Genomic DNA, 16,036 nt, shown 5'->3' on the forward strand with positions numbered 1-16,036 from the left:
GCAATTCCCAAAATCATATGAGCCTGTACTTTAGATCTAATTAAAGCTCCATTATGCAAGAACTGGTATGTTTTGCTCCTCAGCCCCCCCTACAGTTTTGGAGAGTAATTCACTTTTACACTACTGTTGTAAATACAAGTCGCACTTTGAGCTCCCTGGACAGCTGTGCACGTGCATTTGTTGACAACCTGAAGGATACGGAAACAGTGCAACACTGAATCCTGTGACCATCATATTCTGTAGGCGCTACGGCCACTGAGCAGCTTAAACTCACTCCCACAGAGGAGTTTGTTACGCAAACAGCGTAAGCTCATAGACCATGATAAAGCTGTTTCTATACTGGACATTTGCTGCACATCTGAGATTCTCTTGAGAAATTCAGCATCAAAACAATGTCATGTCTTGAAGTAAACATGCAGTAATCAAAAGTTTACACAAGTAGGCTATTGAACACAACTCAGAATAGTAGCAACAAGATTATAAAGTTCGCAGATGACACGACCGTGGTCGGACTCATCTTGGGCGAGAATGGTGAGCTAGCATACATGGACGAGGTGGAGCGGATGTCAGAGTGGTGCAAAGTCAACAATCTGCTCCTCACAAAGGATCTGGTTATTGACTGTAGGAAAAACAAAGCTGACATCCAGCTACATCATCAACGGGGCCTGTGTGGAGAAGGTCCCGGTGTTCAGGTTTCTCGGCATTGAACTGGAGAACGACCTAACCTGGAGTGCCAACACCAAGGGGCTGCTGAAGAAGGTGCAGCAGAGACTGTACTTTCTGAGAATCGTCAGAAAGAACTGTCTCCCCCAAAATCTGCTCCGGGCCTTCCATCACTCCTCCATAGAGAGTGTGCTTATGTACGGACTGTGTGTATGGTACGGCAGCTGCACATCCTCAAAGAAGGCGGCGCGCTCCACAGGGTCGTTAGGGCAGCAGAGAAAACAATAGGCTGCCTCCTCCCCACCCTGGAACAGATTTACACCTCCAGATGCCGCAGGAAAGCAATGGACATTTCAAAAGACTCTTCACACCCCAGTCATTGTCTCTTCCAGCTTTTGCCATCAGGCAAGAGATATAGTGCAATGAAAACCAGGACAAACCACCTAAAAACAGTTTTTATCCCAAAGCAATCATGGCTTTAAATTCAAATGTGCAATAGAACTATTCTTGGCCAATGTGCAATTTGTGCAATATAGGCGTATATTTCTTCTTATCAGTGCAATGTGTACATACAGAACCAAAACAATTCTGTTCGTACTATTTTAAGTGCAATCCGTGTACATATAGAACCATACAATAGATTTCTGTTTATACCATTTTACCAGTGCAACTCTGTATACTTTACTATTTATTTTTACACTTTATTTGTTCTCCCCCCTTTTTTCTTTCTTTCTTTCTATAACTCATAATGAGTCAACAGCACCTTCAATTTTGTTGTACCTTTGGAAAAGTGACAATGACAATAAAGACTTAACATAACCAGAACCATAATGCTGACATACTTCACTAGTCAATAAAATTAATGTTACAAATCCAGGATGTACCTGACACAAAAGTATTGCAAACATGGGTGGCAAGCTAGCCGACAACACTAGACAGCTTCCGATGCAAGGGAACTTATTCCCAGTACTGATGTCCAAGTGTTAGCAAGTTTGCTCACATCTTCTCGAGATGTACGGTAGCTAGCAGCTATACCTCTGTCAAAATGGACCAATTTGGTTTATGATCAAAAACTAGCGAGACGACAACTTTAGTAACGCAGCCAAATATCAAGCAGGTGAAACAGCATACCACATAGCAAAGCAGCTAATGTAATATTACTGACTCATCCAACAGAAAGAAGGCCAGCTCTGGATCTGTCTTGCAGCTTTTATCTCTCTTAGCTCTTGCCAACAAGTACAACCCAGTCCAAGATTTAGTCTGGTCTGGTCTCTTGCTCGGCCATGCTCCGTTTTACCATGATGACCATACTGAAAATACCGACCAAGCTTCTTTTTATAGTTATTAGCTAACTGAATCCTCCACGGTTGATGGTGTGTAACATGGTGCTCTAAAGCATTACACAGTTCGCACAAGAGCTCTCTCTCCAGGACACTCACCAGAGGAGAGCAAATAACAGATCCATTTACATATTGATTGATATTTGTGTTAAACAAGTGGTCTTTTTTTCCAATGTTTGTGTTGATTCTGTCAAAGTAATATGTCCGCATGGTATGATGTAAACAAACTGTAATCTGTTGGCTATGTCAAGATCAAGTGTTCAAACCGTCCAATAAAAATATCGAAAGAAAACGTTAGACATCCCGGAATTTTCCGATTCATTATAAACGATCTCATTGGCTGCCGATGTTGTCCCCCACCAGACGGACAAAGCCGACTGATTTTAATAAACTAGGAGAAGACTCGCTGGACAATTTGATCCACATCAGCATGGATGACAACGAGACGGACTATGAGAGGGTTGGCCAACATTGGGCCAAGCAAAAGCCAAGGAGAATGAATCTGCTTTAAAGGAGTAGAAAACTTAATTCATTAGTTTGGGTTTGCAGAAAGATTATGTACTTATAAACACTCTCACCAATTGAAGTTGTCCAAATGTGTCAAATATAGCATAATTTCAAATAATAATCATAAGCATTTTTGGCAGTGGGCGGCACGGTGGTGTAGTGGTTAGCGCTGTTGCCTCACAGCAAGAAGGTCCGGGTTCGAGCCCCGTGGCCGGCGAGGGCCTTTCTGTGTGGAGTTTGCATGTTCTCCCCGTGTCCGCGTGGGTTTCCTCCGGGTGCTCCGGTTTCCCCCACAGTCCAAAGACATGCAGGTTAGGTTAACTGGTGACTCTAAATTGAGCGTAGGTGTGAATGTGAGTGTGAATGGTTGTCTGTGTCTATGTGTCAGCCCTGTGATGACCTGGCGACTTGTCCAGGGTGTACCCCGCCTTTCGCCTGTAGTCAGCTGGGATAGGCTCCAGCTTGCCTGCGACCCTGTAGGACAGGATAAAGCGACTAGAGATAATGAGATGAGATTTTTGGCAGTGTGATGTCACTGGGATCCACTTAACAAAAGAAGGCTCCGGATTATTCTTTTGTTAAATGCTCACAGTGACATCACACTACCAAATTGCTCGTCAAATTCTCTTCATGAATGTGTTTATAAGTACATAATCTTTCTGCAAACTTAAATGTACGAATCAAGTTTTCTTTTCCTTTAAATATGTTTTAATCTTAATCTAGTCCATTTAATAAAGTGCCTAAATTTAAACTTTATAATATGCAGTTGCCTTACTTTTCAGTGTATCTTAGTTATACATATATTACGGTAATTGCATCAGAAACATTCTAAATCATTACAGTTATAGTAATACAGCAACTTATTTTAAGGTGGCAGTTCTTAGGTTCAGATCCCTTTGTGATCAACAGGAGGTCACGATGATCGATTCTCTTCATTGGATTGCATAAGATGGAGCAAACCACTGGTCATATTTTCATGCACATTTTTGTTACAACACTACTTGATCATAGATAATTAAGGGATCCCTGTAGATTTTCAATCTATCATATACCTCAGTAATCTATAACAAAACAGTTGAACTTTAAGGTGAAATTTCAAATGTGTATACATAAATACTTATTAGGTCAGAAATCATTGAAACAGGGCGGCACGGTGGTGTAGTGGTTAGCGCTGTCGCCTCACAGCAAGAAGGTCCTGGGTTCGAGCCCCGTGGCCGGCGAGGGCCTTTCTGTGTGGAGTTTGCATGTTCTCCCCGTGTCCGCGTGGGTTTCCTCCGGGTGCTCCGGTTTCCCCCACAGTCCAAAGACATGCAGGTTAGGTTAACTGGTGACTCTAAATTGACCGTAGGTGTGAATGTGAGTGTGAATGGTTGTCTGTGTCTATGTGTCAGCCCTGTGATGACCTGGCGACTTGTCCAGGGTGTACCCCGCCTTTCGCCCGTAGTCAGCTGGGATAGGCTCCAGCTTGCCTGCGACCCTGTAGAAGGATAAAGCGGCTAGAGATAATGAGATGAGATGAGATCATTGAAACACTGGTAAAATCCATCCTAGAATCATATATCTAAAATCTCTCAGAGACCCTGAAAATGCACCTGAGAGCATCTATTTTAAAAAATTTTCCAGTGGGGCATGCCCCCGGACCCCCCCAGTTTTGCTTCGTGCTTTCAGCGCTCAATTGTCTGTGTATTATCATGCCAGAATTTAGTGCTTTACTTTTTTTTCTGGGGAAAACGCTGATCTATCCACATTCACTGGATATAAGCAATCGTGTGCTCCAATTGGCTACTCTACTACTAGGCTATCAGCTCATATACCGTGAGTAGAGAAAAACAAAATGGCGGAGCATGTTGCAAAACCAACTGAGGCCAAAATAAAAACTCTACTCGAAAACACCCCCCCCCCCCAAAAAAAAATACACACAGAATAAAAGCATTTGATGGTAAGAACATATCTTTTTTTAATTTTTCAAGAATTATTATAGCATTTTCCACAAATTGCTGTCATTTCGCCAATTTGTTTACATTCTAAGCAGAAATTATTTTGTATAAAAGTTTATCAAATTTGCAAAAAATAAAAACGCTCTGTTCTCCAAATCCAGTGAATGTGGATATAATAAAAAAAGTTATTCCACTCAATCTCATCGGCTATCAGCTCATGTACAACTCAACTTTGTGGGATAATATATACACACAACCGTTCAAAAGTTTGGGGTCACCCAGACAATTTTGTGTTTTCCATGAAAAGTCACACTTTTATTTACCACCATAAGTTGTAAAATGAATAGAAAATATAGTCAAGACATTTTTCTGGCCATTTTGAGCATTTAATCGACCCCACAAATGTGATGCTCCAGAAACTCAATCTGCTCAAAGGAAGGTCAGTTTTATAGCTTCTCTAAAGAGCTCAACTGTTTTCAGCTGTGCTAACATGATTGTACAAGGGTTTTCTAATCATCCATTAGCCTTCTGAGGCAATGAGCAAACACATTGTACCATTAGAACACTGGAGCGAGAGTTGCTGGAAATGGGCCTCTATACACCTATGGAGATATTGCACCAAAAACCAGACATTTGCAGCTAGAATAGTCATTTACCACATTAGCAATGTATAGAGTGGATTTCTGATTAGTTTAAAGTGATCTTCATTGAAAAGAACAGTGCTTTTCTTTCAAAAATAAGGACATTTCAAAGTGACCCCAAACTTTTGAACGGTAGTGTGTGTGTGTATATAAAATGTTTGTGTAAAATGTGTGCGCGCACACTGCTGTTCCTGATACATGTCCATAAGGCAAAACCCACTACTGCATGTCGCTGCTGCGTTGGGAATAAGCTCTGGTCAGCTCCGCCCATTACATGGCCCTTTTCTACTGATTGATTGTTGACAAAGTATTTCAAGACCTACCAACTGGCTTTAAAATCTGAAGCCCCGGTCAAGTGATACTTCTGCGTCTACAGTGAGCACTGTACCATGTCCCCTAAAGCAAGCGCATCGAGTTCTACGCTAGATCCCTTGCCTTTGCTTGCTGTTTTTAAATGTTTACCTGAATGCATGTCCAAAACCGTGGATTGCCTTGGACTAACCTTTTGCAGATGTGAAATAGATTCACTAAAACACAGGCTCATTCCTGAGGGAACAGATGAAGAAATCAAAAACATTCACTGAATTCCCACATCCTTCTTTTAATCACAAGCCTCTGAATTTTTGCTTGGCTGAAGACCATTTTGCTTTTTGCTCTTTACAAAGTAGTATGCGGTTAAGCTCATTTACCCTACAGGTTCAATATAGGGACTGTTAATCCTTTTTGCGCATGGAACATAAATACATCAAGAGGAAAGACAGCCGTCTTATAATTAAGTAAACAATAAGAAGCAGCGCATGCTAAGCTTCAACTGGAAATGTGCCAAACAATACGGGTATCCATGCTTTGTGAACCATGCCGCTTTCAGATGTTCAAATTGTTGAAGTGTGAAAGCAGAAAGAAAGGCAAGATTCAGATAGCTGGCTGTGAATGCATAATTTCTTCATCTGTCTGGATTTGTGCATTTAGGCAAGCTACAGCTCACTGAAATTGCTAAAAAAGCTTTAAAATTAATAGTACATAACCATCATAAGCAATAATAAGTAATGATTTAATAATAATAATAATAATAATAATAATAAGCACTAATATGCTGGGATACAGTAGAGACTTAAAAAAAAAAAAATAGATTTTATTGTTCAAAATCCATGTACAAATCCTGTACTGAAAACTGAGAATCATGTGTAAAGGTATAAAAGGTCTATTCAGCGTTAATTTTAAATCGAGTCCAGGTGTCACGCTGGTTCTCCTGAGCCTTCCAGTGCATTCCCCCCTGCAGTAAGCGGATTCGACTCTCAGGAGCTCTGCATTAGCCTTTTGGACCGCTCTCTGGGACTCTGTGGAAAGAAAATCAGAGAATTTTGACCTGTCTGGTCCAGCAGTAAAGCCCTGCTCTACTGAGCAGAAAGAGACTGAAGAGAAATGAGGGTTAAAAAAAAAAAAGAAAAAGAAAAGAAAAATCAAACATCTAGCCATGAAAGACTTGCACACTGACCAGGAGTGTACTGCATATTAAAAAAGACTGAGTGTTCCCTTGAGTGGTTCCATTACACTGCTCAATCTGTATCCTTTTCTCTGTGAAAGCCCATCAATCAGCTCTCGATGCAAAGTAAACTCCAGGACCGGATCAGAGGACTCGATTTTACCGTACAGTTTATTCAAATTCTACTCCAAGGTGATGCAGTTGGTATCGTTGCTGCTTTCCAACCCCAGGGTCGCCGATTCGATCCTGAGCTCAGGTTACTGTCCATGAATAAGTGTCCCGCCCCCCCCACACCATGTCTTAAAGTAACGATGGATGTCGTTTCTCTTTACTTAGTTGAGCGGCTCTTGGCATAATATGGATTACTACAGTCGTCTAATAGGGCTATTTACTGGATTTTTATTATTTGCTCTCAAACACATTAAAGCGGCAAGAAATTGTACTAATTAACTCTTGACGAGACACACCTGTTAACTGAAAAGCATTCCAGGTGACGACCTCATGAAGCTGGTTAACGCAGAACCTTTATTTTTTAATACATTTCTGAGTGGATAGTATCTCCATCCTTGACTCTTGTATACTGCATAAATGGGAATAAAAAAAAATGCCAGCCAACCCTGAGTGTGTGACGTCACAGCGGTAACCGGTTTTAAGGTCGAGACCTTTTACAGCTATAGACCAAAGTCATATAAATACAAATTTATGTTGAAAGTAAGAAATCCCATTACCGACTCGCTCAACTAAGACTGATTTGACTTCACTGATTGTGGGTTGACTCTCATTAAAACAAGATGGGTGTTATAACTTGCGCAACAGACATGTACATGCATGCATTTTCACTGATAAAACGTAAAAGGCTAATTAAATAATCAGATGAACTGAGACAATCATGTCCTGAAGCAAATTAAATCATCTTATACCGGTAACTTAAACACACAATACAAGTTACATGTATTAATCTAAATGTAGGTAAACAGCGAGTGTTTTTTTTTTTATCCAAATGAGAGTCGGAGTTTATCCGTCTGTGTTCTCGCTTCCTGAAGGCCGACCTTGCGGCCAATTGTTTTGAAACAATCTGACTTTCAGTTGTTCATTCAGTTCTCCGTTCATTCGCTTCTTCCACGTAAGGGTGAGATATTGCTGCTGAGGCAAGCATATCCAACAGAGAAATCAGACGGCTGCTCCACTCATTCTCCATTTTCTCTATACTGAGTACTCCGCCGTTACTGCTCGGCTCAGGCAATTACTAAAACCTGGGACGGGACGTCACCGGTTTTAGCAACAACCACAGGGAGGTCACTGCCCAAGCGATAATATGTCACATCCTGTTCTGTCCCGGGTTTTAGCAACAACCCTTGGCTCACACTCCAGGAGAACTGGTGCAACTGAGCTTACTTTCCTTTTCTTGTAGTTTTCTTTTCCTTTAATTGTTGGTACTGCACCCTCTTTCAATACGGGCTTATAGCCAACGCTCCTCAACAGATCAAAGGTCTCGTATGAGTCTTCAGTAAAATGTGCAGAGCGGAGGAGAGACCACTTCGTAGGCGCCCAATGTCCCCGTGAACTTCTCGCAAAACGCGTCCAAATCTTTGCAGTTTGAACATTCTTGGGCCATGAACGCAACGTAAATCCACCTTCTGTAGTGTTGCTGCACCGGCCAGCAACACATCTACGTGGCATGGCGATAAATTAGCTCAAAATGGAGGATCGGAATTGCAGTCAGCTCTGTGTTTTAGTATAGCAGAAATGGCAATGAGACCGATAGACTTCCTGCTGTGGCGTCACAGATGTCAAGGTCATTCACTCAGACCGCTGCCTATATGAATAATTTTAATCGCAAAAATTACTATATTAGATTTACTGTTAATGCTTAAAACTATTCCTGCACCATGTTTGAGGCCTCAAGGCATTTATAAACGAAAAGTGAGGCCATGGTTCTGCGTATCTTCTTTAAGATAATGCCAATAGTGTACAAAGTGTCATCAAGGTAAACACTGGCTACTTTGAAGAATCTAAAATATGAACCATTTTGGGGTTTTTAACCCTTTTTTTTTGGTTTAACACACAATCCCATACATGTTCCATATGTTATTTTGTAGTTTTGATGTCTTCAGTATGGATCTATCATGTAGGAAGTAATCAAAATACAGAAAAAATAGCCTCAATGAGGCTGTAGCTCATACCAGCCACTGTTTTGTGTGAGTTTGAAATCCGATCGAAGAGTAGCGTTTAACATGACGCGTCACCCAAAAATTTCAGACACCCATAAAATTGTAAATATGACTGGTGGCACCAGCATATTGACAACTTTTATGCACACCCACCTGGGGAACATTTTATGCGAGGTTGATCGAAATCCGATTAATCCTGTAGGAGGAGCAGCGATTTTTCTAAATCGTGGACAGACAGACAGACAGACAGACAGACAGACAATGACGATGGACAAGCTTGTGCTTGGATGAGCTAAAAACCATGAATGCGTAGGTGTCCAAACTTTTGACTGGTGCTGTAAATAAAACTCATTTGATTTCTTAAACAAGATTAGACAACTTTCCACTAATTAAAGAATAAAAAAAAAAAACTAGCAAAAGCTGTATCACTAGAGACGGTAATGTAGTGAACCATACAGGATACTCCGATCTAATTTGAGTTTAATAAGAGGATTACTTGGATAGCTTCAAGTAATGTGTTCTGACATGGTATTAGATTCCTCTAGAAGTTCAGCTGCAGCCCGTTCACCTTTTTACTCTTCAGCCCTCTCTCTGCTCAAGTGCTTCTCAGAGCGCTGACTGAAACATTGAGCCAAATCACATGGCGCTCTTAAGAAAACTTTTCACAATTAATAAACACTACATCTAAGCAGCTTCAAGGTCAATAATCCACCTACATCATTTCAAGCAAGACAACTCAAAGAGGCGTGATTAGAAAGGAAGCGGGATTGGAAGCAAGAAGGAAGCAGTGAAGTGAAGAAAACCTGCAGGAAGGCAATTTCGGAAAGCTCGCTACACAGCACCTGTGGGAGATCGCATCCTGTGAGGAGGTATAAGGCATCGATGTAAGATTCGAAGCAGAATTAACCTGTGCAGTCCAACATAAGTTTACTAATTGATTCTGAGTGTAGTAATGCATGCAGCTACACATCATAAATCTTCAGTTTAGATGAGATGTACAGACTTACCATGGCCTCAGCACTGAAGTGTTTTTTTTTAAAGTTTTTTTTGGGCTTTTTTCACCTTTATTGGATAGGACAGTGTAGAGACAGGAAATGAGTGGGAGAGAGAGATAGGGAGGGATCGGGAAATGACCTCGGGTCGGAATCGAACCCGGGTCCCCGGATTTATGGTATGGCGCCTTATCCACCTGGGCCACGACGCCCCCAAACACTGAAGTGTTTGAAGTGAGGCTTCGGTCTCTAATAAACTGGGTGGATCAAGCCAATTGCTACATCATCTTCTGGTTTCTTTTCTCAAGTTTGACTGTGTCTGACGCATGTTAAAACCTAATTTCACCAACTTGTGCATTTCAGCACAGATGTTAAATAGCTATGCAACCTTGTGCAAGTGACTTTCCATCACAGCTGTTTTTAAAATGCACTTCACGTTCAATCAGCAGAGACGGACTCAAGGACAAAAAACACGAGATTAACCTTCAACTGCACTCAATATTTAAGGACTATTTAAAATGTGCAAATCGGTTATTTTTGTATTTCTTACTTGTACAAATAACTTGCAAAATATGTAAAAGTGACAAAAAAAAAATTGGTTTAGGCCATGGTCTTGGCAAATGAGGAAAAACCCATCTGGAAAACGTGTTATGGTCTTGAGTGCTTGTTTGGGTTTCGTTTCTTTTCGGCCTTTTTATAGACAGGACATCCATTCACTCCACCTACATCTATCTCGGTCTGATATCAGCAAGCACCCAGTGCAGCCAGATAATTCTCCTGTGAGCAAAAAAAACAAAACAAAACAAAAAAAATGTATGCAGTGCTTCAAAAAAACCTAAAACGATAAAAGCAAAATGAACACTGCAAGTAATCTTCCATGAGGGAGGAATTTATCACAGACCTCCTGGAAAGGTCTGGACACTCCATCTATCAGGCTTTGAATTAGTTGAATAGCTTGTTTTACCAGAAAATGAAGTAGTTTTTTTTTTTTTTTAAAGGTGCCCTTCCACCAAAAACGTTTAAAACTGGCTCTTTTTGAAATACTATAGTTCACTCCGAGTTGCATATGCATGCGAAAATGTAATTCTACTGCCATTCCCTGTATTAGCTTATGAAAGAAAATAGTCAGAAAAATTAGCGGATCAGAAAAAGCCATACGAAGTTACGTCACTTCGAAAATTAGTATTCATGGCCTCACCCACCTTGGCTTGCGACCGCCCACGGGAAGAAAGCACGAGGAGAAAGACGTAATTCGCCCCGAGGCGCAGCGCGGTGCTCCGCATCAGTTTCATTTCAACGGCGGCTCCAGCCCGATTTTGCACGCTCGTAACTCGGGCAGGGGAGGTCCCAGCCTCCCCAGACTTGGCAGCCAGCGACCCCTGCCCCCTCCCGAAGGAGCCAGCGCTGCCAGGGCAGGCTAGCTCCGCGCCACAGTAGAGGGCCTCGCTCAGTACTTTCAAGACCTCGGTCACGGTATTTCACCATACAGACCTCCCAGCTGGTAAATAACATTTATTGTACCTTTAGGGGTACAACGGCTTGTCACTAGGCCAAGGTACTTATTTGGATCCTTTATATATTGATTGGGAACATGTATGTACCTTTTTGGCCCTAAAAAGGTACACATAGTTACCTTGAAGTCCAATAAGGAGCTCTACATTAGTGCAGATTATACCTTGGGGGACGGAAATGGACTCCTACTGTACCCCTGTTCCTCACAGCGTAGAAGCTCAAACTCTTTATTAAAAAGACAGCAACTGCATCATTCTCGTAAATCCGTATGAGGCAGATTTCTTGTGTTTATAGTGTTATAACCTGGCTTTCAAGCACTGAATGTTCAGAATTTGAATGTCTGAGTGCAGTTGAAAGTGATTTCAGGACTAATGCTAGTTAGACTAACTGTAGTTGAACCACCATAGGTTCTGAGGTGCGTACATGTGCACAACCATTCAAATCCTATTCAACTCCACCTTCTTAACCATTCCTGATCTGATCTTTGCAAAATTTTGACAATTTTTTTCTAATGCTCCTTCCATAGGTACAGATCATTAGAATCTGTAGGGGCAAACTATTATCCAGGTTTGAAGACACAGCGTTGTGTTCAATGCTTCATCTGATCTGGTCTTTACTTCGTTGTTTAGTAGGGGTGAGGTGATGCATTGTGATACAAAAAATATATGTGACGATGGATACTGAAGAAGCTGAAGACAAAGAAGCATTTATTTCCCACCTATACATTAGAGCGGCGGCACGGTTGCCTCACAGCAAGAAGGTTCTGGGTTCGAGCCCAGTGGTCGACAGGGGCCTTTCTGTGCGGAGTTTGCATGTTCTCCCCGTGTCCGCGTGGGTTTCCTCCGGGTGCTCCGGTTTCCCCCACAGTCCAAAGACATGCAGGTTAGGCTAACTGATGACTCTAAATTGACCGTAGGTGTGAATGTGTGTGTGAATGGTTGAGAGGAGAAAACCTCTATAATAATCCAGTAGAAGACAACGGGAAACAACTACTGTAGCGTTCCCTAGAGACATTAGCAGTCAGAGCGGCCACGTCACTGTCGTGATATGCCAAAATGGATGGATGGATACATTAGAGCACAGTGAAATTCTTCTCTTTGCATATCCCAGCTTGTTAGGAAGCTGGAGTGAGTCATGATCTGATGTAGAGCCCTGCACTCCCGTGGGAGTCCCGCGGGACTCGCAGGACCCGCCGCAAAGCAGTGCGGCGCGGGACAAATTTTGAAAGCTTATTGCGGGCGCGGGCGGGACCGGAAGTGCACATATGCACGCGCGGGCGGGAGTGCACATATGCGGCGCGGGCGGGAGCGGTGATAAGCTGCAGTCCCGCTAACTAAAAACGTATTTGAAATAAAATGTATAAATTTATAAATTTATGTCTATCATATATAATTTGTGCTGGATATTTTATTTGGCATTAATAAAAACATTTTAAGATGCCTAAATTTGCAGAGAGAGTCAGATTGCCAGATTGAGTGAGGAATGGCATCTTAAATTTGCCACTGATCACCCTAACAGGAAATCCTTTGATCACTCTAATGACTCGCAGTTCACACCCAGCTAGCAAGAGAACCATGAGTGAAGTGATTTACTGCTTGCGTTAGTCTACAACTTTAATCAGAGAGACAGGTTACACAGTGATGGTAGGCTTGACTCAATGCTATCCCAGAAATCCTTCCTGTAATATGCAAATTTGCCTGTCCAATCAGAGGCGGCCAAATTTGCATATTACAGGAAGGATTTCTGGGATAGCATTGAGTCAAGCCTACCGTCACTGTGTAACCTGTCTCTCTGATTAGAATTGTAGACTAACTCAAGCAGTAAATCAATTCACTTCTCTTACTAGCTCTGCTTTGCAATTAAAAAACAAAACAAAACAAACAAACAAAAAAAAAAAACACCATTGGTATAAAGCAAGCCCATTCACTTTTTTATGCTGATCAGAGAATTACAATGGTTTCTCATGTGATAAAAATGTGCGATTCGCGATTAAATATTTTAATCGCTTGACAGCACTAATTATTATTATTATTAGAGACACTACATGCTGAATTCAGAAACAAGGTAAATAATAACAAACGTGAACGTGAGCTGTAGATATTTATGCTCAAATCCACTCAAAGTAGGGGGCGGGGCACCATCACGCTGTGTCGAGACAAGAACTTTCCTGAGAAATAACGCGAACGTCTGCATCATGCGGGATTTGCGGGCGGGAGCGGGACAAAATATGGCAGGCGCGGGCGGGAGCGGGACTGAAAATCATAATTTTTTTGTGGGCGCGGGCGGGAGCAGGACTGAAAATCATAATTCTTTGCGGGCGCGGGAGGGAGCGGGACTGCACAATGCGGGCGCGGGCGGGACTGAAAAATCCGACCCGCGCAAACCTCTAATCTGATGTTCCTAATCAAGAGCCCAAAAGAAGCAGCTTGGTGGTGATGGGGCTTGAATCCCCAACCTTCTGATCAGTAACCCAGAGCCTTAACCATTGAGCCATCACTGCTCTGTGGTGTTAGATCAACAGAATCATCTCATCTCATCATCTCCAGCCGCTTTATCCTGTTCTACAGGGTCACAGGCAAACTGGAGTCTATTAATTACATTACAGGCATTTAGCAGACAGACACTCTTACCCAGAGCAACATACAACAAGTTCAACATTTTTTTTTAATCTAATCTGCATGTATTTGAAGTGGCACGTGGGGGGGGGGGGGGGGGGGGGGGGACACGACACATGCAAATTCCACACGAACCCAGAACCTTCTTGCTGGAAGGCGACAGTGCTAACTAACCACTGCGTCACCATTTTTATCATTTTTCTAATGCAACTGCACTGTTTGAGCACCAAAGACCCCAATCTGCACAAATAACAGATGTAAAATGCATCCTCTGCACACGTGAACTGAACAATAACGCGAGATCACAATGACTGAAACATCATACGTTATACAGTTGCACATCATTATAGCCATTAAAAAGCACTCTTCAGTAGCTTTCAACTGACACCAGCCTCATGCTGCTGAAATCTCCAGTGCAGGAGGTCGTCAAGGAATTTGTGCATTTTAGCCAAATTTGGAGCTCGAGTCAGAGTTAAAATGATGCCTCAGACGCGGTCATGGAGCTCATTATGTTTCAATCGATCATTTTTCCTAGGGCTTTTTTTTTGGAGAATTTTTAAGATATGATGAACTTTAGGTACAGTCTGTTTAAAATAATTGATTTATTTAATTTCATAAAAGACAAACGCATTGTTTTTATTATTTATGAGAACCGAATTGAATCAAATCATGAAGCCAGTATCACGCATCAAGACACTCCTATTGTTTAGCAGTTGCTACGGTATTCCCTACAGTTGTGAACTCCAGCGAGTGTGAAAGAACGGCTAGTAATAGAGCTTCGTACTGTGCGCGAGTACGCATGTGTGGGTAACTGAATTAATACTTCATTTCTTCTTTATGGAGATTTTTTTTTTTTGCAGTTGAAGAGTACTTCCACATTCAATTCTGAATAATAAAATTATACAATTTAATAGCATCAGAGCAGAGCAATAACTGGGCCTTGAAGGGAAAAGAAGATTAAACGAAACAGAACATTTTTATTTCGAGAAAAAGATTACTCGAAGCATTTTAAAATCCAAGTAATGAAACCATTTTTTTTTTTCATATACATGGAAAAATGTGCCTGCGACAGCACGAATGATGACCGAGTACCCGAGGACGCTCTGGGGAGGAGGTTAAAAAATAAATAAAGGGAAACAAAATCAAACTTGACAGCTTTATATCCCATCACTACACAAACATATAAAGCAGCAAAACACCATCATCTGAACGCAGAGAAAGGGGATGCCGGTCACACAACAAGACATGATTACAGTCATCTTGCAAGCTGCATGGTAAAGGCCAATAAAACCCACACACGTCCTCTGCACAACATACTCTCGGACTGATGACACTTATTACACCAGCTTTACTGTAGGGACGCGAAGGGGCAGGGCGCGACATTAACCTTTTAATCCACTTGTTCAGTCGGACAAGCAGCAACATTTCTCATTCATCCTGATCAGAACCATTTTATTATTCCTATGTATTTACTAGTTCAGTGAAAGGAAAGTGATTAACAACGTTTATCCAAAAGCAGGAATAGTTATGCTAATCATTATGCTTTAATAACTTATAGTTTTTCAATAAAACTTAAACTTTAACAATAAACAGAAAGTATCCAAAGCCCCATTATGGTGCGCATGTTGTTAGAACCCATTACCTGATCTGCAGTTTTAAGAGTCAGACTCACCCAAATTCAAAGCTTCTGGAGTAAATAAAGTTAAATCTTGATTAATCCAGTAAAACTTGAAGTATAAATTAATTTAAAGACAGATTAGAAAACACTGGTCACCAGGTAGGTGAAAGGAGACTCTTTTTTTGAGCCACTTTGGAAGGAACTCACATTTTCTTCTCATATGACCGTTTGGTTTCTGCTAGTCCATTTATCTTTTTGGGATGGTCATCTTTTTCACTTTCTTTCGACAAAATGAAACCAAAAGGAAACGAGTTGGACATGATAAGGGTGACAATCACAGTGTGAATGAAAAACTGTAAGTGAGGTCGGCACTGTCGTAAAATTCCAGCGAAATATTTTACGACATTTGTGATGGTTAATGTGCACTATACAAAAGAAAAAAAAAAAAACATCACACAATGTCCGAATGAAATGAAGATCTCATCTCATTATCTCTAGCTGCTTTATCCTGTTCTACAGGGTCGCAGGCAAGCTGGAGCCTATCCCAGCTGACTACG

The 16,036-nt window shown here is 41.5% G+C and overlaps 1 protein-coding gene across 3 annotated transcripts in view; it reads right to left on the bottom strand.

Annotated features, from left to right (window-relative positions):
- Window positions 1-6,199: 6,199 nt before the first annotated feature.
- rad18 (RAD18 E3 ubiquitin protein ligase) overlaps window positions 6,200-16,036 on the bottom strand; it is a 206,667-nt gene continuing 196,830 nt past the window's right edge. For all 3 annotated transcript variants that reach the window (XM_060919547.1, XM_060919545.1, XM_060919546.1), the window contains one exon: window positions 6,200-6,425. In XM_060919547.1, coding sequence (XP_060775530.1) covers window positions 6,398-6,425 — 28 coding nt within the window. In that variant the 3' untranslated portion in view covers window positions 6,200-6,397. The remainder of the gene's footprint in view (window positions 6,426-16,036) is intronic.

Source organism: Neoarius graeffei, chromosome 4, assembly GCF_027579695.1.
Source record: "Neoarius graeffei isolate fNeoGra1 chromosome 4, fNeoGra1.pri, whole genome shotgun sequence".
In the NCBI taxonomy this organism is placed as follows: domain Eukaryota; kingdom Metazoa; phylum Chordata; class Actinopteri; order Siluriformes; family Ariidae; genus Neoarius; species Neoarius graeffei.